The sequence below is a fragment of the Bos indicus genome, chromosome 2, assembly GCF_029378745.1.
Source record: "Bos indicus isolate NIAB-ARS_2022 breed Sahiwal x Tharparkar chromosome 2, NIAB-ARS_B.indTharparkar_mat_pri_1.0, whole genome shotgun sequence".
Taxonomy (NCBI): Eukaryota; Metazoa; Chordata; class Mammalia; order Artiodactyla; family Bovidae; genus Bos; species Bos indicus.
In genome coordinates this window covers 21979800-22004112 of record NC_091761.1, presented here as the reverse complement: position 1 = coordinate 22004112, position 24313 = coordinate 21979800, and the positions used below count along the sequence as shown (strand labels likewise).

Genomic DNA, 24313 nt, shown 5'->3' with positions numbered 1-24313 from the left:
GTCCAGTGGAGGGGTGATGTGTGGTAATGATGTGTGTAGAGAGCATGGTTACTTTCGTTCATAAGAGGAAAGCCTCTCGTTAACACCAGGAGACAGATGTGAGTGTTATACAGACTTGCCATGGGCTCTCCCGATGGCTAAAACATAGTTGGGAAGAGTTTGGTTACTTCTTTTCCGTTGTGCATTAAATAAAAAACACTTTTGGCTCTGTAAGTGGATTAGGAATATTACCTAATCAGCTTTGGGACCATAAACTCGAAAATATTCTGTTAAAAATGAAGTGTTGGAGCCCTGAAGCTAATTTATTCAGAGGCCTTCTAATTGAGCTCATTAGGTAACCAGAAATATTTTGATATATATCCATTCTTCCACTTAAGGACACATTTTTTCATCTCAATTCAGTGAAGAACTACCTCCTCTGACCGATTGGTATAACTAACTGGCATTTTAAAACTAACAAAAAATGTAGAGAAGGGAAATCTTTCACTTCTCAATAATTTCTTTAAAACTATATATAGAAAATTGAGAAGAACTGGGCTTGATGCTCAGGGCAGAGTATCTGCAGTACTGCCAGATCCGTGGGAGATGGTAGAGAGGTTCACTGGCCTCTCCTCCCACTCCCAATGGGATGGAAATTGAAGCTGCTGCCTCTTTTTATAGACAGTCATGCTTTTAAAAAATCTCCAAGTAGTTTTAGAAAGACATGTATAAAAGACTCTGAATTATTGAATAAGAGCTTCCCTAAGTGACTGAGATTTGTTCTTTCAGTTCAAGAAGTGTCACCCGATGGTACCAGGGTGCTCACAGATGATGTGGCTGTGATTTGTACCTGCACATCTCAGGGGAAGGAACCACACATCCATCTACTTCAGAACATGTTCAGTGCACTGTTCAGAAACCTGGTAAACAGTAACCTTGTCTGCAGACATACTCACAACTTTATCTGAACATCTGCTTCATAGTTACTGTGATCAGGCACTGCTCCTGGTCCAGATCCACCTCTCATTCCAGAAAGTGCCTGCTCTAAAGTCAAGTGTATCTGTTACTTTCAGGGCAAAAAAAGGGTGATTATATTCTAAAAGGCATATTTCTTTAAAACTGAAGTCTCCTGTAAAAGGACTTAGTGCAACACGGACTTCAGTCCCTAGGATGTAGCGGCAGCTCAGGTGTGCCTAACGCTGGGACAGCCAGACACGATCAGCTTTCTCCGACAAACGTGTTTCATAAGTCAGAACACCTTAGTGTTCAGTGCCTTGCAGTGACCTCATTTTAGACAGCATCTATGCTATAGAAAACTAGTCTCTGAACTTCATTAATCTAGGGACCCCATGCTGCTTAGTGCAGTGACATTTTTCATGGGTAACTGTGGTTGAGATAGTTGTGAAGGACTGCGTAACTACACTTTGCTGAGCATAAACATTAATAAAACATAGGATCAACTTTCTACTATAGCCTAAGGGTAAAAATGTGGAAAACAACATACTTCTGTCAGTTCCCATTATCATTGAGATAGTCTTAAAAGCATTACGGATTGAAATGGCAAAAATGGAAATGTGTCTTGTATTACTTTTTCAGTTTTTAAAGGAGGACAGAGCTTCAGTTCTGGAAGGGCGCTCATTTGACAGACGAGGAAACAGAATGTGGAAGGTCATTTGCTCAAAGGCACGTGAGTGCCTAGTGACGGCAGCAGGCCTGTTCCTGGGCTTCCCAGTGCTGGGTGGTGTAGACCCCCGCTCCCCATTCAGGCTGCTTACCCGAGACTCCCCTCAGGTAGTGTCAGCTCAACGGCGTCAGCAGCATGCATCGCTGACGAACCAAGTGTTTAGAAAGTCAGGGTTTTTTTTTGTTGTTTTTGTTTTACCCTTTTTGTGATGGCTCTAGAATGAACTCCTACCTGCCCTCCCCACTCCCCCAAAAAGTTGAGATAATATTCTAGATTTCTGCCAGAGTATGTAAGAGAAATAAATCCATGAGTGGGTATTCTATTTCTAAGCAGTTTTAAATTACTTTTTTAAGGAGCATTCAATGCAAAACTTTCAACGGTAAACAAGAGAGGTGGCACGGAATACTCAGTATTAAATAAATGGTCAAACACATTTTCCCACATAGGATCAGTCATGAGAAAACAGTAAGCTATCAATATTTTTTATTTCTAAAAGCCAAATTTAATAAATTAATAAATGCATGCCAGATAAAAACACAAAATTACAACTGAAGACCAATAATAATTTAACAAAATGCTCTGTTGTACTTTTTTTTATTGGTAGAGATAATTTACTAAAGTAACAAATCTGAAAACACATTTTGCTTTTGCTGGAAAGAAAGTACTATGTTAGAGAAGAACTAAGAGAAACCAGAAAGGAAGCATTTGAGAAAAGTAGGCATATGTTATAGTCTATGGCAATGCAGCAGCCAGAGGTACTGTTTTCTCCATTTGTGTGCATGTTTATAGAAGCATCAGAAATCAATGACATAGGACCCAAAAGCAAAGTCACGACAGATTTACTCTGCGAAACATGCTGAATTACAACCACAGGCGACCCAGGATGAGGGGCGGTGCAGGCTTGGTGTCTCCTTTGTATGGGGTTCCCTTGCCAAACAGGGGGCTAATCATGCAATAGCTTGAGTTTCTCTGAACATGATAAACACCCAGGATTACTAGAACTGGAAAGCGTGTGTTCACTGTTTTACAAGGACAGCTGAGCGGTGCTATGAAAACAATGGGAGGTTCCTTCATTTTAATCTGGTTATATGCCCAAACTTCTAACCAAGAAATAATTCAGCTATAAGAGCCAATTAAATTACTATAAAACATTCCTTCATCTGTAAAACACTTCTTTTTTCCTTCAAACTAAAAATTTAAAATAAAATGTCTTCATTTTTGATAAGCAGCTCCACCACCAGTCTCTGATATCGTATATCGTTCAGGGCAGCCATGGCGTCTAGCTCTGGAGATCTCATGAGTGTCGGGCCGAAAACAATCCCAAGGTTCTCTGCATTCATCAGATTCTCCTTTTCATGGAGGGTGACTCTGAAAAAATACAAGGGAGGGTGACTTCATGTAGGGCATGGGGGTCTTTGTCGTGCTGGAGCGCTAAAACAAAAACAAGATTCAAAGTGGGTTGTGTCCACTGATCAACCCTTCTGCTGGGTTATTTCTCAACTTCAAAGTACTGACTCTCCTTAGAGTAAATGATAGGAATAATTTAAACTTCTGGTGACCACTGGAGCTGAAGCCAGAGCTGATGTGCTGGCCTGAGTGGGTTCTGTTCTATTTGTGGATTCTCCTGCCACGGCCCAGAGCTGCAGGGAAGGGGCTGGGTCATCTTGATGACCCATCAGGTCTCCCTCCACTTTGGTGAGATCTTGTTTCCTATAGAGAGTTTTTGCAAGCTGAATAGTTTATTGAGTATCTAGGGGGAGAGTGGCAGTGATATTAATAGGAAACGGCTAGGAGTAAGCAACCTCATCAGGGAGTGTTAAGTATTTTTATGATTTTTATTGCTACAGCAAAGGCACAGAGACTATAATTTGAGAGTTACTCCTTTGTTTTAGTGTGGAGTTCTTAACTGCATCCACATATGCAGCAAACTTGAATTTATAAGTGAAGTTATAAGCATATTAAAAGTCTTAACTTAGGGTGCTTCTAAAGATGGAGAGCATGTAGAGTCTCTGAAAGCACCATGAGTTACATATTCACTTTTGGGTAACTTGGACCTAAAGGTGTACAAAGTAGATGTCAAGTTCTGTTTTTTTGTTTACTTCTGATTGGTCTTACATCTGGGAACCCTATGCTATGCTATGCTATGCTAACTCATTTCAGTCGTGTCTGACTCTGTGCAACCCCACAGACGGCAGCCCACCAGGCTCCCCCGTCCCTGGGATTCTCCAGGCAAGAACACTGGAGTGGGCTGCCATTTCCTTCTCCAATGCATGAAAGTGAAAAGTGAAAGTGAAGTCGCTCAGTCGTGTCCGACTCTTAGCGACCCCATGGACTGCAGCCTAACATGCTCCTCCGTCCATGGGACCCTAAAACTACTAAAATTTGGTCATATAATTTTGGAAACTTTGCTTCAACTGGGAGAGATGGAGGGTGACCGAGCCGGGAAATAAAGCTACCTCACCATCCATCACTTTAAAACATTAAACCAGAAGTAACTGAAATATTTTATTTTCCATTCCTCTCTTTACCCCTTTCTTTACTCCATCACTTTTTACAGCAGGTTTCAGTGTTGGCAACATTAACTCAATAATCTAAAATAGTAAGTCTGAAGTGCCTATTTTGGAGCAAGACATAAGAAAAGTGAGCTTTCTTGCAAGTTGCTTCATTCTTGCTTTATTCTATTAATGCTAGTGTCTTTATATAGCTGCAACCTTTTCCCTTTCCACAAAAATTAATGCATGTCCTTGGCAGAATATTGGTATTTCTAACATGTCTGCAAACATATACTGGAACTGCAAATCCATTTATGAAAGAATCAAGTCTGCATACCATATTATACTACAGAATATTTTTAGCCTTCCTTCTCAATGTGTGATTTCACACCAGGGGACAAGATAGCTATGCATTTATTCATTCTTCAACAGATCACCTGACCTCTCTTTCACCTTTGCTTTCATTTGATTCTTAACATCTGGATGTGGTACAAGTATATTCCAAGTTGGAAACTTGCCTCTTCAGATGCGCCATGAGGTACCGGAGGGTTTCGCAGTGAGCAGGCGGCAGCAGTTTCAGTGCTTCGTGAAGGGTTTCTAATTGCTCATCAGGATCCATAATTTCTGTAACAGCAAGAGGAATACCAAGGAGAGAAACTTTAACAGACAACTGGTACAAATGGCTCATTTAATTCTATTATTATGGTGATCTTCTGAAACTGACAAGGTCACTGTTCATGGCTTTGGAAAATAATTTTTAAGGTTCAAGTCTCAGACTTCCAAAAGGTTAGTGTCCATGTGGCAAGTCCACTTCCTTGGACTTCTGGGGAGGGTACCCAGTGTTTTCAACTTGAGGGTCCTGGGGTCTGTTAACTATGAAAACTGGGTATTGGATGTATAGGATGTAACTTTAAAAAACTCAGACACACGTATGGAAGGATAAAAACATATATGCAAATGAGGTCATCTTCGAACACTACAGACATACTGAAGCCATGCTGCACTGTTCAAAATATTTTGAAAATCTCCTTTCAGCATCTTCATTTAGATATTTTAGTTCTCTGTTGGCCAAAAAGTCACATTCCTTTCAGGTCACAGAGTGCATTTAATCCATCAGTTACTTCCATATTCAGAAACAATAGATATCTTTGGAATTTTGTGTTCTCAGAAAGAGAACCACAGCACATTCCTGCTTCAACCCAAACATGAGGAAGATGGGGCGCCTTTAAATGTTGGGTGTCAGGGCAACTGCCTTGAAATGTTGGCTAGCAGCCTTGAAATGCTGGAAGTCCACATCTAACCAGAATATAACGTTTAAGACACAAGCCCAAGAATCCTTTCTAATTTATAAAACTAATTTAATGGCAATGTACTGGAGTCAGGTAAAAACTAAAATAAGATCAGTGTGAAAAGTTTCTAGGATTGGCAGAGCAGATGTGGTAAATTTTACACTGATTAAAGTTTTTTAATTCAAAGAAACTTTAGCCATTTTACAATTTCTGCCCAAAGTTTCCTCAGAGTTCTTGGTTTATTTCTCAGCAATAAAGGATGTGCTGTTTGCCTTTTGCTATAATAAATAACGCACAGCCTTTGAACCTTGGGACGTCAAGGTTCAAAGTGCCAATACGTAACAGCTGTCACACCTCAGATACTGAAATTCAATCATCTAATTTCTAAAACTAAGAAAAGAAAATTCCATTTACTATAGAAAACTACTAGTTTTTACTTGGCTATAGATTTTATGATTGGACTATTTGAAACTATAGTATTCTGGAAATTGAAAAAAAGAGTAACAGTTTCCTTTTAACTTCTACAGCTAATCTTTATAAGGAGAATCCTGAGATAGTATGAAATTAAGGACAGTGTTGGTGGCCTAGCAAACAAGCAAAATTCCCTGCTCACAGACAGCTTACTTTCTACTGGAGGCAACAGACGATAAACAATGAACAGCCTATCTTAGACTTTTTGCGAGATCAGAATGATTCCTATGGAAAAAATCAGCAGGATAAGAAACACTGGGAGGGCTGAGAGGGTGCAGTATTACATGGGACGGTCAGGATAGGCCTTAATGAGAAAAAGATCTTGAGTACAGACTTGGAGGGAGCGAGGGAATGAACTCCATGGAGATCTGGGTGAAGATGGTTCCATGCAGAGAGAAGCCTTGCAAAGAAACAGCCGTGCAAAGGGCCTGAGGGGGACAGTGTGCCTGTGATGTTTGAGGAAAAGCCAGGAACCAAGTGTGGCTGCAGGAGCCCAAGCAAGGAGGGGAGAAGGGGGTGAGGTCAGAGAGGTAAGAGGGCGCTTCATCGCGGCATGGGCTGTGGCTAGTTTAAGAGCACAGCATTTACAGAGAGAAATGGGAAGGTTCTACACGAGGGAGGGTCATAATCTGACATACATTTTTCACGTCACTCCTCTGGCTGCCATGTAGGGAACAGGCTATGGAAGGGCAAGAGTAAAACCGGAAAGATGGCTCGGGTCCTAATTACACACACCCAGGTGAAGAATGACCAGGTGGTGCAGTGAAGGTGATAAGAAGTTGCCGAATTCTGGGCATATTTTGAGGGCAGAGTCCAGAGGATTTTCTGATGAGGGATGTATGAAAAAGAGGAGAATCAAGAATGGGCCAAAATTTGGGCTTAGGCAACTGGAAGGGTGGAGCCTCAATTAACTGAGATGGGGAAGATCACAGGTGGATGAGGTTTGGGGGGAAGATCAAGAGCTGCTTTTGAGATGTCATCAGATATCCAAGTGAACGTGCTGACTATAGACTGCTCTGGGGTTTAGAGAGAGGGCCAGACCGGAATTATAAATTTGGGAACAAATGGCAAAATGCAATTGAGTATACTGATATTAAATTGACCAAGATTCTTCTCTAGAATTAATTTCCCTTTTTTCCCTAAAGTCTTACCCATGATCAGTTTTTCAGAGAATGCAAACCTTTAGCCCCAAGAAAACCACAGCATAATTTAAGAGTACGACAGATACAGCGGAATGTACGCAGAGGCGGAAGGTCACCAGTAGTTGCTGAAGTGTATGAAAGACTTGCATGTGGGAGAGGGGGACACTGGGATCACCACCCACGGTGCGGAGTTAAAAGCAGGCGGGTTCCTGGCGCCTCTGTCAGCGGACATCTGTCTACCAGTGGACGGGCCGCCTGGAGAAGTAGTGATCGTAGCTTTTTGTTGTTGTTTAATTGTCTACCGCTTGGCAGGCAGATTCTTTACCACTAAGCCACCAGGGAAGTCGTTCCTGTAGTTACAGGGTATTTAAAAAACAATGTGTTGGTGCTGCTGTATTTAAAATGGATAGCCAACAAGGACCTACTCTATAGCACATGGAATTCTCCTCAGTATCATGTGACAGCCTGGATGGGAGGGGAGTTTGGGGGAGAATGGATACATATATATGTATGGCTAAGTCCCTTCGCTGTTTACCTGAAATTATCACAACACTGTTGATTGGCTATACCTCAATACAAAATAAAAAGTTGAAAAAAACAAACAAACCCCCAACAACAACAAAAAAGAATGTGTTGGAGAAAGAAGGCCAGTTACACAACCCCTTAGATTATCCAAAAATGCTAAGATACTATGGTTCTTAGTATAAAATTATGTTTCCTCATTCAACAAATGTTTTTCAGCACTATTATTTTGGGCTTCCCCTGGTGGCTCAGTTGGTAAAGAATCTGCCTGCAATGGAGGAGATGGCTCGCAATGCAGGAGACTCGAGTTTGATCCCTGGGTCAGGAAGATCCCCTGGAGAAGGAAATGGCAACCCACTCCAGTATGCTTCTTGCCTGGAAAATTCCATGGACAGAGGAGCCTGGTGGGCCACAGTCCACAGGGTCACAAGAGTCAGACATGACTTAGCAACTAAACCATTACGTAACTGGGTGCTGCGGTGATACAGACAGGAGAGGACCCCTGCACCTGAGGGAGTTACAGTCTAGTAGGGAAGACCAGATATAACTATAACCTTGGCAGGAAGGAATGAGGCTGTGAACGAGGCCCATCTGTGTGTGAGGCAACTCTGAGAGAGAAAGGTGGCCTGCAGCTGAGAGGTCCTGGAAAAGTCTGGAGGATTCGGGAATGTGGGTGTGGACATTGTGGGGGCAGGTAGTGAGCACTCTGGACATGTATCAGGCCTAGTTACAAGCTCTCTGAATGAAAGTACTGTCTGATTCTTCAGAGAAATTCAAATCCAAGAAGAATAAAACTTAGGCAAGCAAAAGGGGTGAATCAGTGGCACAGCTGACGGGAAAACTCAGCAAGCTCTCTTTCCAGACTTCTCTTCAGCACATTTTAAATTGTGAGGACAAAGAACCCTGGGTTTTCTCTCTGAATTTATCTGACTCACTCACAGTTACATACTAACTGAGTCATGTAACTTTTCTGAGATCTTCTGGGAAGAGCTCTTAGACTCCTTGGCCGGAAGATGGTTTCTCCATTCAGCCCGACCCAGAGCTCAGCTGTGGCAGTGCTCTTTTCACTGTGATGCATGCTGAGTTACTGAGCATGGCCTCTGTTTTGTAGGGCACTGATTTCTTCACCAGGGAGACCAAGGCTTCAAGTTGGTTCATAAGAGACTTTCCAGGGGATTATGAATGAAGGGTTATGAAGCTCTTCAAGCCTTTGGTTGGGATGCCCTGGCCTTCTCCATCCTTGAATCCTTTTCTCATTTTCTGCAACCACTCCCTTCCAGCTTTCAACCAGCAGCCTCTCCAGGGAAGGCTGCCAGAGCAGCGTTCAAACAGCTGTTGCAGGGGAAAGCTTTAACAAGAACTCTGACTTTATTGTTGTGGTTGCTATTTGCAAGGGCTTCTAGTAAATGCCAGAGATACCTGAGACCTGAAGAACATGGTCCCCGGTTGTTTCAATGGCTGAGATACTAAAAAGCTCATTGCGAAGGGTGAGTTAGCTCTGTGCTCTGTTTGAAAGGGGTCCCACCCCTTCCCTCTTGTCTTCCTCCTTTTAATCCTTCTGTTCCCTGTCCCATGAAGGAAGCCATGCAGCATGCAGAGGGGAGAGGGCCAGGGCTTTGATGTCACAGATGTGAATCTGAATGCCAGGGCCACCCCCTCTTGCCATGTGACCATGGACAATTACACCTATAACATCTCATTTCTTCTAAAACAGCATCATGGGCGTAAAGTGCCCAGCACCATTTCTGGCGCTGAGTATGTTCTATAAATCTTAGCTTCTCTCATTTTCCTTATCTATCAATACAGAAAAAGAAAGGCTGTTTCTATGGGTCTGAAGAATGAAACAGATTCTACTACCAGGAAAGACATGTTATAAGGACACACTGTTCCACAAACTCTTGGATACCAGTATCAAACCCGTACAGTAAACACGTATATTGTGCGTAAACATTATGCCAGGGTTTTTGGTGTCACACATCAATCTTAGAGGGAAATGGAATTTCTACCTTAAGGGAAGTTTCTTACGATGTGCTTTCAAGAGCTCTCTGAGGGGTGACATAGGGAGCTTGCTGACTTCGCTGAACAGGAGGGCTGTTTCAGACACAAACCAAGAATGGTGACAAATGCTTTGGAAGGATAATAAAGAGGGGAGATTGTCCTCAGCAGCTTGGGTGGATATGGGGAAAGGCAGTGAGGTAATTTGGGAGTGAGGGGTGAAAGGCCTTAAGATCCATAAGGAGAGCTTAGATTTTTCTTCTAAGTAGATAAAGGTTATGCAGCATTCAGAACTGGGGTTTGAATCCCGGCTCTGTCCTTTGCTAACTGGATGCCCACAGGCCAGTCACATTTCACTGTTACTCCCGAGCCACATGGGGACAGAAACACTGTGCAGTGGAGCCCCGTGCTGTCCTGGGGACTGGGGTAAACCGAGGTCTGAGCAGCCCTTCATGGCACAGGTGTGTGTCAAGTGCGTTCCAGATTAGCAGTTATGTGATTTCTCTCTCTGGGAGGAAACCTGTGCCCCACCAAACAAGAACCCGTAAGCGCCTTCAGACAATTTTCATGATCTGCCCTGAACGCATCCTGAATTCCCATGGAAGAGATAGAGTCTTGTGGCTTCTAACATGAATGCTTGTAAAAAATCAGTGCAATTCTCACAGCTGTTCTCTACATGAGAGCTTGAACTGACCCACGAGGAATCAGGGCTCCATGGAACTAACCACAAAAATTCTCAACATGAGCTCTGAAGGGAAACTGAAAATTAGAACAAAGAAAGTTTGTACTTCATGAAATTCCAAAATCAGAAAGCAAATCAGTGTTACTAAGGAAGTGATGTTATTATTTAAAGATCAAGACAACATATGGTTTTTAAGAGAGAGAGCAAACGACGGAAATAGCCTATCTTTTCAGAAAAAAAAAAAAAAAGGTAATGCCAACACTTAAAATCTGTTAAGAAGTCCCTTCTTTAAAAAAAAAGGTGTGAACTACAGGTATGATTTTTGCACCATAAATAAAATTTGGCAAATGAGCCTTTGCTTTTTCTCATTTTCATCTTAACTAGAGCTTATTTTTTAACTTTTTAAAAAGTTAACTTTTTAAAACTTTTATTTCTTAACATTTGATCTAAAACAGAGCTTCTTAAAGTATAATCTATGAACCTGAGCCAGTCTGCAAACTGTTACTGGCGTGTCACAGGATAAGGACAGAAACTGAAAGTAAGAATTTATATATTTTATAGCCGTCTGACAGAGTCATCTTTGTGTTTGCTCAATCTAACAACAGATAGTTGGTATTTTTTCAATTTGTTTTTCTAGTTATTTTTATTTTACTTTACAAAACTACTGTTCATGTCTAGGAGAACTGGTGTTAAGCCTTACTGTGGAAAGTAAAGGTTACAAATTACAAAGATGCTTCTGATGGTAGAAGTCATAAATAACCTATGTTAGAGAAGAGTTCAAAATTCTTGTGAGTACATTAGCCATGGAGAGAGGCCAGGGAGAAACATTTCATAAAATGCATTCAAGATACTCAGCAGAAAAAAACAGGAGATGTGATTACCTAGAAGAGACGGTTTTTCAGGTTACAAGCGCATGCCTACATACTTACTGGCGGACTCTATAAACTTAGGGTAGGCGTCATATGTGATGAGTGGAATCGGCAAATCCCTGAAGTACAGTTTCAGTGCACCAGTGATAATGTTGATATCTTCATACATGTTCACAGAAATATCTGCTTTCTCACCATCTTTGAAGGATATTAAAAGAAACAGAAGTAAATATCTGGATTCATAGCACTTTTAACAAATAACATTTTTGTACACTGTTAAAGATTCATAATGCTTCAGTTTTAAACATCAAATTCACTGTGCTGATACATGTGTATTTTTTTTCTGTGGAAGACAACCTGAATTTTTTATTCTAAAGTTATTTATTCTTCCACGATTTATGATGGAGGGGGATAGTAGAAGATGACTGAGGTTAACAAAAATATTTTAAAATTTCGTGAGAATTCCTAGAGGAATATTGTGGGGTAACTTTTTCTTTCTTTTTAAAATAAACATAGAGAATGTGAAAAATAACAACTGAGGTCCTCCCAACTTATAAAAGACCCAGCACAAAAGGCCGCCTTCGATTCACCCTGGGTTCTCATACATAATGTTCGCTCTTGCCTGAGCCCTGGGGATAGGAGAATTAGTGAGAAGGAAAGGCAAAACAAAACTCTAGAGTGTTGCGATAACAAGAGAAGAAATTATAAAACACAGGAATGTTTTAAACTTGCTGGGCCTTAACCCTGAAGGAAAGCTGGCCTTCCTTCAGGGTGACCCCTTCTGCCCTCCCCTGCACTTAGTACTCTGTTAAAACAGCTCAATTTTCATCTACTAAAGATTTAATTAGTTTCTACTCTGAGCTAGACCTTATACTAATTTCTTTTATTCCATTTGGCTTATGAAAGATTTCTAAGGATGAAAAAGCAGCCTCTTCCCCACAGAGCTATTAGAATGGCTAGAACCCGGAACACCGACAACCCAAATGCTGACAAGGATGTAGAGCCCCGGAACTCTCTCTGGTTGCTGGCAGAAATACAAAGAGGAGCTGGCACTTCAGAAAGCAGGCAGGTGCTTGCAAAGCTAAACAAACACTTACCATATAATCCAGCAATCATACTCCTTGGTATTTACCCAAAGGAACTGAAAACTTTTGTCCACACAAAAACCTGCACATAAATGTTTCTAGCAGCTATATTTGCAATTGCCAAAAGCATGGAAGCAACCAAGGTGGCTTTCAATAAGTGAACTGATAAACTGTGGTATACCCAGACAAAAACAATATTATTCAGTGATAAAAATAAATGAGCTCTCAAGCCATGAAAAGACATGGGGGAACTTTATATGCACATTGCCAAGTAACAGAGGCCGGTCTGAAAAAGTTACATACTGAATGATTCCAACTATTTGACAATCTGGAAAAGGCAAAGCTATGGAGTCAGTAAGATCAGCGGCATTCGGGGAGGAAGGGGAAGAAGAAGAACAGATGGAGTGCAAGGATTGTTACAGCAGTGAAAGTTCTGTACGGCACTGTAATGGTGGATACGTGACGTTACGCATTTGCCCAAAACCATAGAACTGTACAACATAAAGATGAACTTTAATGTAAACTACTGACTGTAGTCAGTAATAATGTATTGACATCAATATTGGCTCACAATTATAACAGACTGTATTATATGAATGAGAGATGTTAATAGAGGAAACTGTGGGCAGGAGCAAGAAAGGAGGGGTTATATGGCAAATCTCCCACTGCCAGTGGCTGGGAATGGACTTGATCAGTTGTTACCTTCCAGAGAAAAAGAAATGCCTCTTAACATTCAATCTTGTTTAGATTCAGGGTTGTTCCCGATGTCATTTCTTCACCTCATCTTCAATCTTGTCAAATATGTGGGCTGACCTAGATTTCTTCTGTGTTGATGATAATATCTCATTTATTTTGTCTTCTACCTCTGTTGGCTATTAGAGGTCTGTGATGGGAGAGGAGTGTGATGGAACCAGAAGTGCGTACTTGCAAAGAAAAGGGTCTCTTCACCATCACAACTCCCGTTCTTTTTACTTCCTATATTCAAGCTTACACTCTTTGGTACCATTTATTCCAGTGCTCAACACAAAGACAAATCGGAGAACCATGGGAACAAAACCTTAATTTAAATGTTAAAAGAAAATAAGCTGCGCTGAGCTTTTCTCTGGCTGGGCCCCTCCTCCCACAGAGGGGTCTGATGCCAGAAGGTCTTTAGGTCCTCTCAGATTCTTGCCCCAACACATGAGATTGATTTTTTTTTTTCCTGGTTGGTCTTTCAAATCCACATATTTTGGCAGTTTTGTGATACTGGAGATTTAACACAATATTTCAGCATAACAATGTTGGAGAGAAGACTACTTTGACCATGTAATACCATTCCAACAGTCAATTAGCTGGGAAGTGCTAAGCATGCATGCCAACTTACAGGAAAATTCACAAAGCTTCTCCTTTTTTACCAAATAGATCATATCAACTCAGAAGTAAAGCTTTCAGGAAGTAAGTTAATTAGCACATGTGGTCAAAACCCTACATTTCTTAAATGAAAATTAATGAGCTTGAACTTGGATGACAAGATGCTGGGGAGGCATGCACAGCAGGCAGAGTTAGGTCAGCCACCACAGACCTGGGAAATCTGAGCTCTGTAATGACTTAGATTCCTTCCTCTCCCACCTACCTCCACTGTTTTTTCCATGGTTTCTGGTAAATTTAATTGCTCTGTATATATTTTGGTGAACATGGACCAGCCTTGGAGACTCCAATATTGGTAATATAGTTAAATTTTACACTTCCTTCTCATCCTGAAATTTAATAGGTTAATACTTACAACTAATACAGAAATTATAAAAATTATAAGCTAAGTTATTTTATTTGGCATAATAATAATTAGTGATTTAGAAAAACAATGGAAAGAATAAAATAAGAAATTATGTCTCTTTGGGTAGAGTATTATTGTCCTAAGGTAATGAACCTGCTGGAAAACACACCTCTGTCAAAAGCCATCTTGACATCTTCAATTAGGTCACTAAATCCTGAGACTCGGTACAGTCCTTCAGAATTAAGACCTGTAAAAATAGAGCAGAGGAGCTAATTAGTCTCTTTGGGGTAATGTCCTTTCCTCAGATTTTAACTTTTTCTCATACTTAAGGTTAGGGAAGCAATGTGTCAGGAAGAATGATGAAACATATATGTTTAGAAATATGTATGTTTAGAAACCTCTTCATACTTTTCTCCTAAAATAAAATCGTTTTACTCACAGTTCTTTAATTCTGACGTACTCTCGCCTGAATATCTGTAATTTGGCTCATCATTGTGTCTAACTAGATCAAATGCCTTAAGTCTTAAGGGAAATAATTTCACCACCACTGCCATACCATAAATTCTTTTACATAAGAGAAGACTGAGATAAACTATATTAATAGGCCCGTAGCAATTATCTCCAAAGTGGCAGAGACTAATTAGGGCGTAGTTCTGGATTTTGGTTGTTTGGCCTGTTTTAAACAGAGCATTTATTTCTTTGCTTTTTGGACCTAAGCAAAGTATAAAAACTGAAAAAAAAACTGGCATTTATATATCAAATTTTACAGACTGGGAGAATCATCCATAAATATATTTTTAAGCATATTTCTTATAACTGGTTAAGTGTACCTTGAAATCATGTTGGTAATTACTTGTTAACTGCTTTCAGACTTCCAGATTAGTATCTGGAACCATTCCCCCTAACCTGCAGAAGGAAGCCTGGCTGTGCAGGGGGCTGTGGCTGCTCTGAGCTGCTGGAAGCGCCTCACCTCGAGCTTCGATCTCCCTGATGCACATGTCCACCACCATGGGCCGCTTGGTGGTGCGGGCTTTCACGAGCGTCGTCAGGTCACAGCTGTACACCTTCTTGACATGTTTCAAGTCTGGCTTACAGTCATTTGGGACCATCTTGGAACACTGCTTATGAACATTCAAACCACAATCTGAAGAATTTAAAAAGGAAAAATTCATTATTATTTTCAGAATTTTGAGTGTTCTGGAGTGTTTATTTTGGCAAGACACTTCAACCTGAATTAGGTTTAAAGACTAGCTTTCAGCCAGCAGAGTGAGGGGAATATTCCTCTCATTCTCTCTTTTGGAAAATTTTGATTTTAAGTTAGAAGACTAGAATTCCAGCTCATGTTCCATCATTTACTCACTGTATGATCTCAAGAGAATACCAACCCAGACCAAAGTTAATAAGTGTTCAATTAAATGTCTACAAAATGTAATATTATGCCAATTAAAAACTTATCCATTTCTTTAAAGTTACATAAAAATTATATTCAATGTGGGATATAACTGCATTTTAACAAATCTAATATGAGGTGGAAGTGAACCCCCAAAAGTAAAGAGTATCCAAGGGCCCTCTTAAAATGATGCTGATCATATTTATATATACTCATAGCTCTTTAAATATATGCATATGATAATGATATAGAATACATCTAGATAGCTAAAAGTAGCTATAGTTATTATTTGTTACTGCTATCATCAACAGCTTACTAATGCCAAGCACACTATTTCAAGTGCTTTACATTATTTAAACTCACAAATTTCTATAAAACAGGTTTTATTCTCTTTTATAAATGTGATGAAACCAAGCACACAGGTGTTAAGTAACTTACCTACAGCATTTAGTACATTGTGGAGCCAAGATTCAAGCCTACAAAGATTGTAATGTCCACGATTTTAACACCTATACCATACTGCCTCTACTGAAATTATTCCTTTGCTTTGTCATTTTATTGGGTTATAAATTCTAAAATGCCAGAGTCCAAATATTTTCTAGTTAACATTTTGAGACATTTTATTTTCAAGAAGAAGAGCACAATGGCATTTTAGAAGAAGCAGACAGAAATACAAATATTTTGCTAAATTAGACTTAGGAGACATGGACTGTACCTGAATAATTTAACTAAATTTTGTCTTTCTGGTTTCTTGGTAAATGTTACCCGTTTGTTTTTAAGCTCATGAAAACTTGACACTGACCTCTTGTAAATCAAATTCAAGTGGGGTACACATAGTTTACAGCCAGGTCTTAATGGATTAGGGGCTTCCCAGGTGGCGGTAGTGGTAAAGAACCCTCCTGCCAATTCAGGAGATTCAAGAGATGCAGGTGTGATCTCTGGGTCGGTAAGATCCCCTGAAGGAGGGCATGGCAACCCACTTCAGTATTGTTGCCTGGAGAATCCTATGAACTGAGGAGCCTGGCGGGCTGCAATCCATGGGGTCGCAAAAAGTCGGACACGACTGAAGCGACTCAGCACACAATGCATTTGAAAATCATACAATGTGATTGTCTGTGGTCTGTGACCTGTCTGTGGTCCTTGGGTAAGCTTCAGTTTTGCTTACTGTTTGGGCAGAAAGGGGAGCATAACATTCACCTCACAGAATTGTTATGAGAATTAAGGAGCCAATGTAGTCAAGGTGATTTGCATATTGTAAAATGTTAGACAAATACCGACAATGATCATCATCATGACCTTTGGTAAAGTTGCAATCGAGTTATATTTGACAGTAACAGTTAACAGAGACAAGGAAAATTAGCCATGGCTTAAAAATAAAATTGTTATTTCATCAAATATGTAGACACTGCCAATCTGACAAAAGAACTTAAAGCTTGTGGTGACTCTTATGTTCTGAGCATCGCCCAAGTGAAAAGACAGGTTTGGGTCTTTGCAGGGGTGGGTCTGTAAGTGAACAGCACCGGAGATGGCATGGCAGTGCTGATAGTGTCCCAACATGACCATCACTAAAGAACAACAGCTGCTGCTTCGAGTACGGAAAGGCTGCCAGGGATAGGAGCTCTAGTGTGCCATCTCAAGAAATGACCCAACATTGTTCTACATAGTCAAATAATGTCCAAATGAGTCCAGGACCCAAATCCTAAATTTCTCTTTATTCTATATTAGATATAAATAAAATTTCTGATTCAATCATAAGGCAAATTGGTGGTAAAATGTCCACTTAAAAGACCTCACTTCCCCTGAACATTTTAATGTTTTGGACAGCTTCTATAATTTAGAGCTAGATCTATTGATGTGTGCTTTTGAGTGAGTTACTTAAAATTTTCTGTGACTTATACAGAATGGGAATAATAATAGTATTTATCCATTAATATTGGATCTACTATTAGGTTCTATTATTATGTTAATGAGAGGCTGTACATTTCTCTGTTGTTATTCAGAAGAAGGAAGTAACTCTGAGGGGCCTTTCCTAGGCAGTGCCCCAGGGTTCCTTGCCCAGCTTAGGGTCAGGAGCTAGGCTGACCTCTAGGCCAATTCTGTTTGTCAGATGTGAATGCCAGGTCCAGAAAAGGACTGGGATGTTGGGGTTATAGCTGCTTCCTCATCTACACAGTTTTTAGTACATTTCATTTACAGAAAAGTACCTCCAAGCAGGCACATCATTTTTCTCTGACTGCTTTACCAAATCTGGGGAGTTGCAGCCACTGATTTCTCAAATATCTTTACCCTTCCCACTTATTATTCCTCTCCTGGGATTCCAACAACACAAATGTTATATCTTGTTACTGTCCTACAGGTCTTTGAGGCTCAGTTCACTTTTTAAAATCTATTTTCCCCTCTCATTTAAGTTGGATAATTTCTATTGATCTATTTTTCAGGTTCATGGATTCCTGCCTCTGACATATCCAATCTATCAATACTTCTGAGCCCATCCGGTGGGTATTTTGTTCATAAATTTCTCAGTTCTAAAACGTCCACTTAATTCTTTCTTATATCTTTATTTCTTTCTGATATTTCCTATTTTTCATTTGTTTCAAGAGTCTTTCTAATTGCTTCTTGGAACATTTTTATGAATGCTGTTTTCCTTATAAGATAATTCCAACATCTATCTATATCATCTCAATATTGGTGACTATTGACTGTCTTCTTTCATCTGAGTTGAGATTTTCCTGGTTGCTGGTAATGAAGTATAATTTTGAACTGCATCCTGGATATTTTGAGTGTTATAAGACTGTGTGGTCCCTCCTGAAATCTTCAACTTTAGCAGGTAGTTAACCTGTTTAGATTTAGAATGCACATCCTGGCACACTATATAGGCTGTGTTTCAAATGTCAACCTAGTTTACAAAGCCTTTGTAATGCTTTTGCAGTGTTATTTTGCCCACCAAACTTGTATGTTATTCAAATGGCAGGACTCTACCCCACATTCTGGGCAGGGAAGAGGTCCTAGTCATTACGGCAGGGCGGAGAAGTCTTGGTTTGCCTCCATGCCTGGTTGGGGAGAAGTATTGTGCTGCATGAACTGCAGGGTGGGTACTAAAGACAGAGTTCTGATCGTGGTCTCAGCTGCCTCATTACTGCAGGGCAGGGGTGGAGACAGGGCTCTGCCCGTAGATTTAGGCTGAATGGGTGCTACTTCTACTTGAGAGTGAGGATGAAAGTCAGGATTCCACCCACAGGCTCAGCCAAGGAAGGGTACCACTTTCTTCCTGCAGGATGGTGGGGGGAAGACTCACAGGAGAGAAGTACAACCCTGTTACTGCAGAGTGGGGTGGAAAACAGGTATCTACCCACAGGCTTCTGCCGCAGTATCCACGGGGGCGGGGGGCAATGTGGCTTTGTCATGGTGTCCACCTGGAGAATGCAGATGCACTAAAAGGTTTCTATCTGGCTCAGCTGCCCTTTCCCCAAGACTTTGCCTAGGAGAGCTGGTTCTCTCGGGATTATTTTTTGTGTCTGCTGGCATTTATGACTCGTGGGTGTCTCTAGTGCTCAGGCTGGGATACACAAGCGTTAAAAAAAAATCCAAAATACCACCAGGCAACTGACTTCTGAGTTCTCTGAGTCCTGAGGTCCCTAATCAGCCGCCGCCCCCTGCTTTTTTTTAATGTGGACCATTTTTTAAAGACTTTTATTAGTTTGTTACAATCTTGCTTCTGTTTTTTATGTTTTGGTCTTTTGAGCCCAAGGCACATGGTAACTTAGCTCCCTGACCAGGGATCAAACCTGCACCCCCTGTGTTGGAAGGCAAGAAGTCTTAACCACTGGACAACCAGGGAAGTCCCAGCCTTCCTTCTCATACCCAACTTTCACAGTCTTCTGATAGTTGACATACATATTCTTTTGTTATCATCATTGTGAGGAATAAAACAAAGCCTATTTATTCATCTCGTCTAGCACTGGAAAAACTTACGTAGTATTTTAGAAGTATAAAAGTCGGCAGAGCTTCATTATCTAAAAATAATGCTGAGGTACTTTAAGTTACTTTAATGCTTTAAGTGTGTGCACAGAAGTCACAGAACCAGCTGGAAAGGGCTGGTATTAATAACCTATCCCACTGTCTTCATTTCACAAAGACAGTGAAGCTCAGAGAGGCTAAAGGATTTGTTCGAAAGTTACTCCGCCAGGAAGTGGTAGAAAGGAGATTTTAACCTTGGCTTCTTAATTCCTAGACTGTGCTCTTCCCACTCAGTGATACATATCACTTTTCACTAGCAGTACACCATGTATGCTGAGTTATTATTTTCAGGGCTGAAGATGAATTTGCTATTTTCAACCTTTTATTCAATAATGTGTGTGGTTTCTATTATTTGTTGTATATACTTAAGTTTAAAAGACACGGCTGTATTTTACTGTTATATAGGTATCGATACATGATTTGGCAAGGACGTTTAAAAAGCAGTGATAAAACCTACCCATTATATCTTATTTTGTCACATTCTTTCCTAACTATAAACTCTAAATGGAAATCCAGTAGAAAGGAAACAGTAAAATTTGAATGTATCCACAGAATATCAAAATATCTGAATGGCACTAATGGTCTGATACTAACTTTTTTTCCTTTGAGTGTTTGCAGTTCTCTCTCATTTTAAACATCAGCAAATGCCTAATTTATTTGTGATTCACTGAAAACTGGATAAAGTGATGACTATGGTCAGATTTAGGTATTTAATGAGGATGGAAATGCTTTCTGATATTCTTTCTTCTATTTGAATAAGATTAAACTATGGGACAATATATTATGCTCAATTTTAGAATTTCAAAGGCCAAATTTTTGGCAGGATTGGATATGAAGTCCTTCAGAGGACCAAAGGATAGGGCAAAGTCATTAAAATACAGCATCTTTATACCCTTAAGTTCACAGTGCAATATACCAGCTCTGAGCGTGCTCTGAAAATTGCTGCTTCAGGGACTAGCAGTATATCAATATTTCAGTTTGCCATTAAGACTTTATTTGGTTTTCATACTTATTTATTAAAGTCATATAACTCCTATATAGTTCCATTTCTCCCAGGGAAGCTCTACACTATAAATTAAAAAAAAAAAAATCCATAAAAGATTATTTCATTTGTTGCATCTCTTGGCTTGGCAGGTTATTTTTATGTTACAATTAAACCACATTGTCCCCTCCCAATTCTTCAAGTTAATAAGCACAGAATAAACACAAGAAAGGAGGAATGAGAAATTCAAAACATAACCTATCCTTATAAAGTATTTCTGTTAGACTACTAACTTGAAGTTACTGTCAGATTTTCTGGGCTTGAGTTCTCCCAAAAAAATGTGTTTTATATCTAAAAAGCACAGAAACCTATTTTTTGAAATACACAGCTGATATTTATATTCTACTGAGAGGATTAAGGGGTAATATTAATATGTGTTTTGAAAAGAAAGGTAATTATTCATTCTTTTCTATGAGTGTTCCCATTTTAAATAACTGCAAATAGAAGTTTTTAAACATGTCTCGTAGTTGATCCCACTACCACCCCAGAATAGTGGGACTAGCTCATTTTTAACATGCATTAGAAGGCCTTATTTTCACAAGCAAAATTGAGAATATTTTGCTTTTGGGAATATTTATGAAAATACTGCTTTCATGTATAAAAGGAGCTATATGAAAGTCTTAGGCAAGTCTGACCAATTTCTCATTGGATTACAAGGACAACTGTAACTTTTTAGATACAATCAAAGCAGTAATGAAAAGACATTACTTCCCTTTCTCTAACCTAAGAGTTAAGTGCTTTATACACAAAGCAATAAATACATTTTATTATTAGGAAAAAACTGCTGCTATTTCCTTTTGAGGGCTGGCAGCAATGACAATGATACACTGGAAAAATGAAGTCACTTTCCTAAATAACAAACACTAAGCTGATATGTCTGATTTACAATTATCATCCGGCTTAACTTCTTAGAATATTCTGGGCAGGCTAAATGAAAACAATTCAGGAATGCTGGTGGAATAATGGTCTTTTTAATGAGAGGGATGTTTGATGATCTCAGTGATTATATAATAATAATAGATTACTTTAACCTATAAGCTTACATTGCATAAAGGAAAAATGGTCTCGTAATATTATTCTATCTGAACGACAATGATCCTTTGCCCTTTACTTTTGAACGCTACTTACTTTGCTCATAAATATTTTAGTAGGAGGAGCAGTGCTCCCAAGCTGCAGTTAGATGGTCCCTTGCAATGTCGTTTTACTCACTTTAAAGAAGCGAGAGTAAGGCAGACTGTCGTAGCGGGGATGTTTAACGCAGACTGTGGGGCTTTGGAGAGCACATCTGCAGTGACTGCAGGCCCATGCCTACCCTCGCTGTTCCCTCGGTTGTCCTTGTCTGTGTGGGCTGCTGAGCAAGCCTAGAGCGTTGGGTCCTGAAGGGACAGCTTGCTTGCTATTGGCTGCCAGCCTGGTGACTGGAACACCACCCAACACTTTATATAATGTTTTAAAAAAAAGGGGTGGTGGGATACAAAATTGCTGCTCTTGCCAAACATTCTTTAAAAGTTCCTGACAAGCTCTCTTCTGCCTTGGTGGATTTTGAAGAAAAGAAAGCAAGCTGTCAAAAGCAGAAAAATACATCTCTTTTCTGACAAGTTGTAAGCAAGCCATTTTTCTTTGGAAGTACCAGCTTTAATGTTCAGTGGCTAGTGTATTAGTTTACTATTGCTGCTGTAACAAATTACCATAAACTCAGGGGTTTAAAACAATACAAGCGTATCATCTAACAGTTCTAGAAGTCGGAAGTACAAAATCAGTTTCACTGGACTGAAATCAAGGCCTTAGCTAGCCTGTGTTCCCTCTGGAGGCTCCAGGGAAGAATCTGTTTCTTTTCTAGCTTTTTCCAGCTTCCAGAGGCCACCTGCATTCATTGGCTCGTGGCCCCCTTCAAAGCCAGCTGTATAGCATCTTTGCTCTTTCCTGACCTCTGCTTCTGTGCTTGTATCTTTTCTCTGAATCAGCCTCTACTGCATCGCTCTTCTAGGGACTCTTGCAATTATGACTACATTGGGCCCATTCTGACAATCCACAGGACTCTCCCCATCTCCATCTCAAATTCCTTAACTTGGTCACAGAGTCTCCTTTGCCATGAAAGGCAAGACCTATGCCATGGGCACAGGTTCTGGTGATTAGGAAGCAGACATTTTCGGGCAGCCAGTGTTCACCCTACCATAGTTCTTTCTCTCTTTAAATTATTAATTCTTTGCATTTTGTTTTAAATAAAGTAGATGGCTCAAAAATCAGGATGAGCCATTTTAGATGAAAGAATCTCACTGTCAATCTAAATGTAATTAGTCATAGAATAATTCAAATCCCAACCTTCCACATTTAAAAACTGGGTTGACCTGTTTTATACAGCTCAGTAATACAGTTCCAGTCACACAGAATATAATGCTTTTGAAGGCAAGATATAACATAAAACCAATAAGCTTTTCTTTACATTCTTTACTCACATACCTTTACTCACATACCTTTACTCACATACATTCTTTACATACCTTTACTCACAATAAAAACAAAAGGCTATTCAAGTCAGTGCCTATGGGATGGGATGAATCATTTTATTTCTTTTCCTTGACATTATTACTATCATAAACATTCCAAAACATTTCTTTCAAATATGATTTTGGACTGTAGCATACTGCCAAAAATTATTCATATGTGTGGTGCTAGTTTTCTGCCAATAGCTAACTCAGAATTCTCATGTAGATGGCCTTCACTCTTTCAAAACATATATGATACACACCATCACTCTAGTCAAAGAAAAGCTTTTGAGTTAGTGATAGTCATAAAGTGTTTGAAAACCATTGTAGTCTTAGCTGGTCAAGGTTATGTCATAAAGGCAAACCAAGCTTATCGAGACCATCATTCTTTGAACAGGTGATCTGTGCTTTGGGAAGTGTATGTCATTTGCCTTTGAAACACCATGACAATGTGGTTGATCTTAACTACACCACTATGTTCCACTGTGGTCCCTTCCAGTTCGAGGCTCAACCATAGCCTTCCCAGTGATGCTTCCTCATAATGACTCTGGGCAACCACCAGCCAGAAAGCTAATGTTCTCATTTACTCTCTGGGCAGAAACCTGCAAATGGGGCTGTCAGTCCTCTAGGATGATGGAGGAATTAGACTGGCTGAGCTGAGGCTCTCCTTGAAGGACACCTTTGCACAGTTCAAAGTCAAGGCGTGGGGAATTCTTACCGCTCCATGTGGCAGAGAAGTCCATGAATGGATCTGGCTAGTGACATAAGCCTGGAACCTTATCATGCCTTAGTGGTGCTAAGGAAGTCGAAGGTTGTGGGGGGGAGGGTAACTTGGAATGCTCACATGCAATGCATACTTATCTAGCTATTCAAAGAAAATGCAATTGAGAAATAAAAAAATCAGACTCTAGAAGTTTCTGCACATAATGGACAACAAAAATATTCCATTAAGAATCATGCCACAAAAGAAATGTGGATTTTTACAGTGCTAAGTTTGACAATTACTTCAGTTACCTTCAAAATACTTTACTCTTCATATACATATTTACAGTTAAACTTCATGCAAAAAACATGTAAGAACATATTTTTTAGCTTTAAAATTTAAATAGCAGAAACTTCTATGACCTAATATCACACACTTGAAACAAATAATAATTTTTAAGTCTGTGCCAGAATTTAGAGCAGTTGAGTAAATGGCCAGTACTCAGTATAGTTGTTATATACAAATGAAGTTCACATGATTTCAGTAACACTTATTTCATAAAGCATTTCAATAAATCCCTGAGTTGGTTATTTATGTGGAAATCTTACAAGTTTCTAAATTTAAATCTAAAATACTATGGTCATATGTTATAAAAAGGATTTGGCAAATTCAAGCTTTCAAAATATCAAAAACAAAGTATCAGTGACTAAGT

The 24313-nt window shown here is 39.8% G+C and overlaps 1 protein-coding gene across 5 annotated transcripts in view; it reads right to left on the bottom strand.

The window, feature by feature from the left end:
• Positions 1–2241: 2241 nt before the first annotated feature.
• The window catches only part of CHN1 (chimerin 1), a 202106-nt gene continuing 180034 nt past the window's right edge, over positions 2242–24313 (bottom strand). For all 5 annotated transcript variants that reach the window (XM_070803164.1, XM_070803162.1, XM_070803165.1 and 2 more), the window contains 5 exons: positions 14934–15107; positions 14133–14210; positions 11186–11323; positions 4674–4779; positions 2242–3031 (listed from right to left, as the gene is read on the bottom strand). In XM_070803164.1, coding sequence (XP_070659265.1) covers positions 2860–3031; positions 4674–4779; positions 11186–11323; positions 14133–14210; positions 14934–15107 — 668 coding nt within the window. In that variant the 3' untranslated portion in view covers positions 2242–2859. The remainder of the gene's footprint in view (positions 3032–4673; positions 4780–11185; positions 11324–14132; positions 14211–14933; positions 15108–24313) is intronic.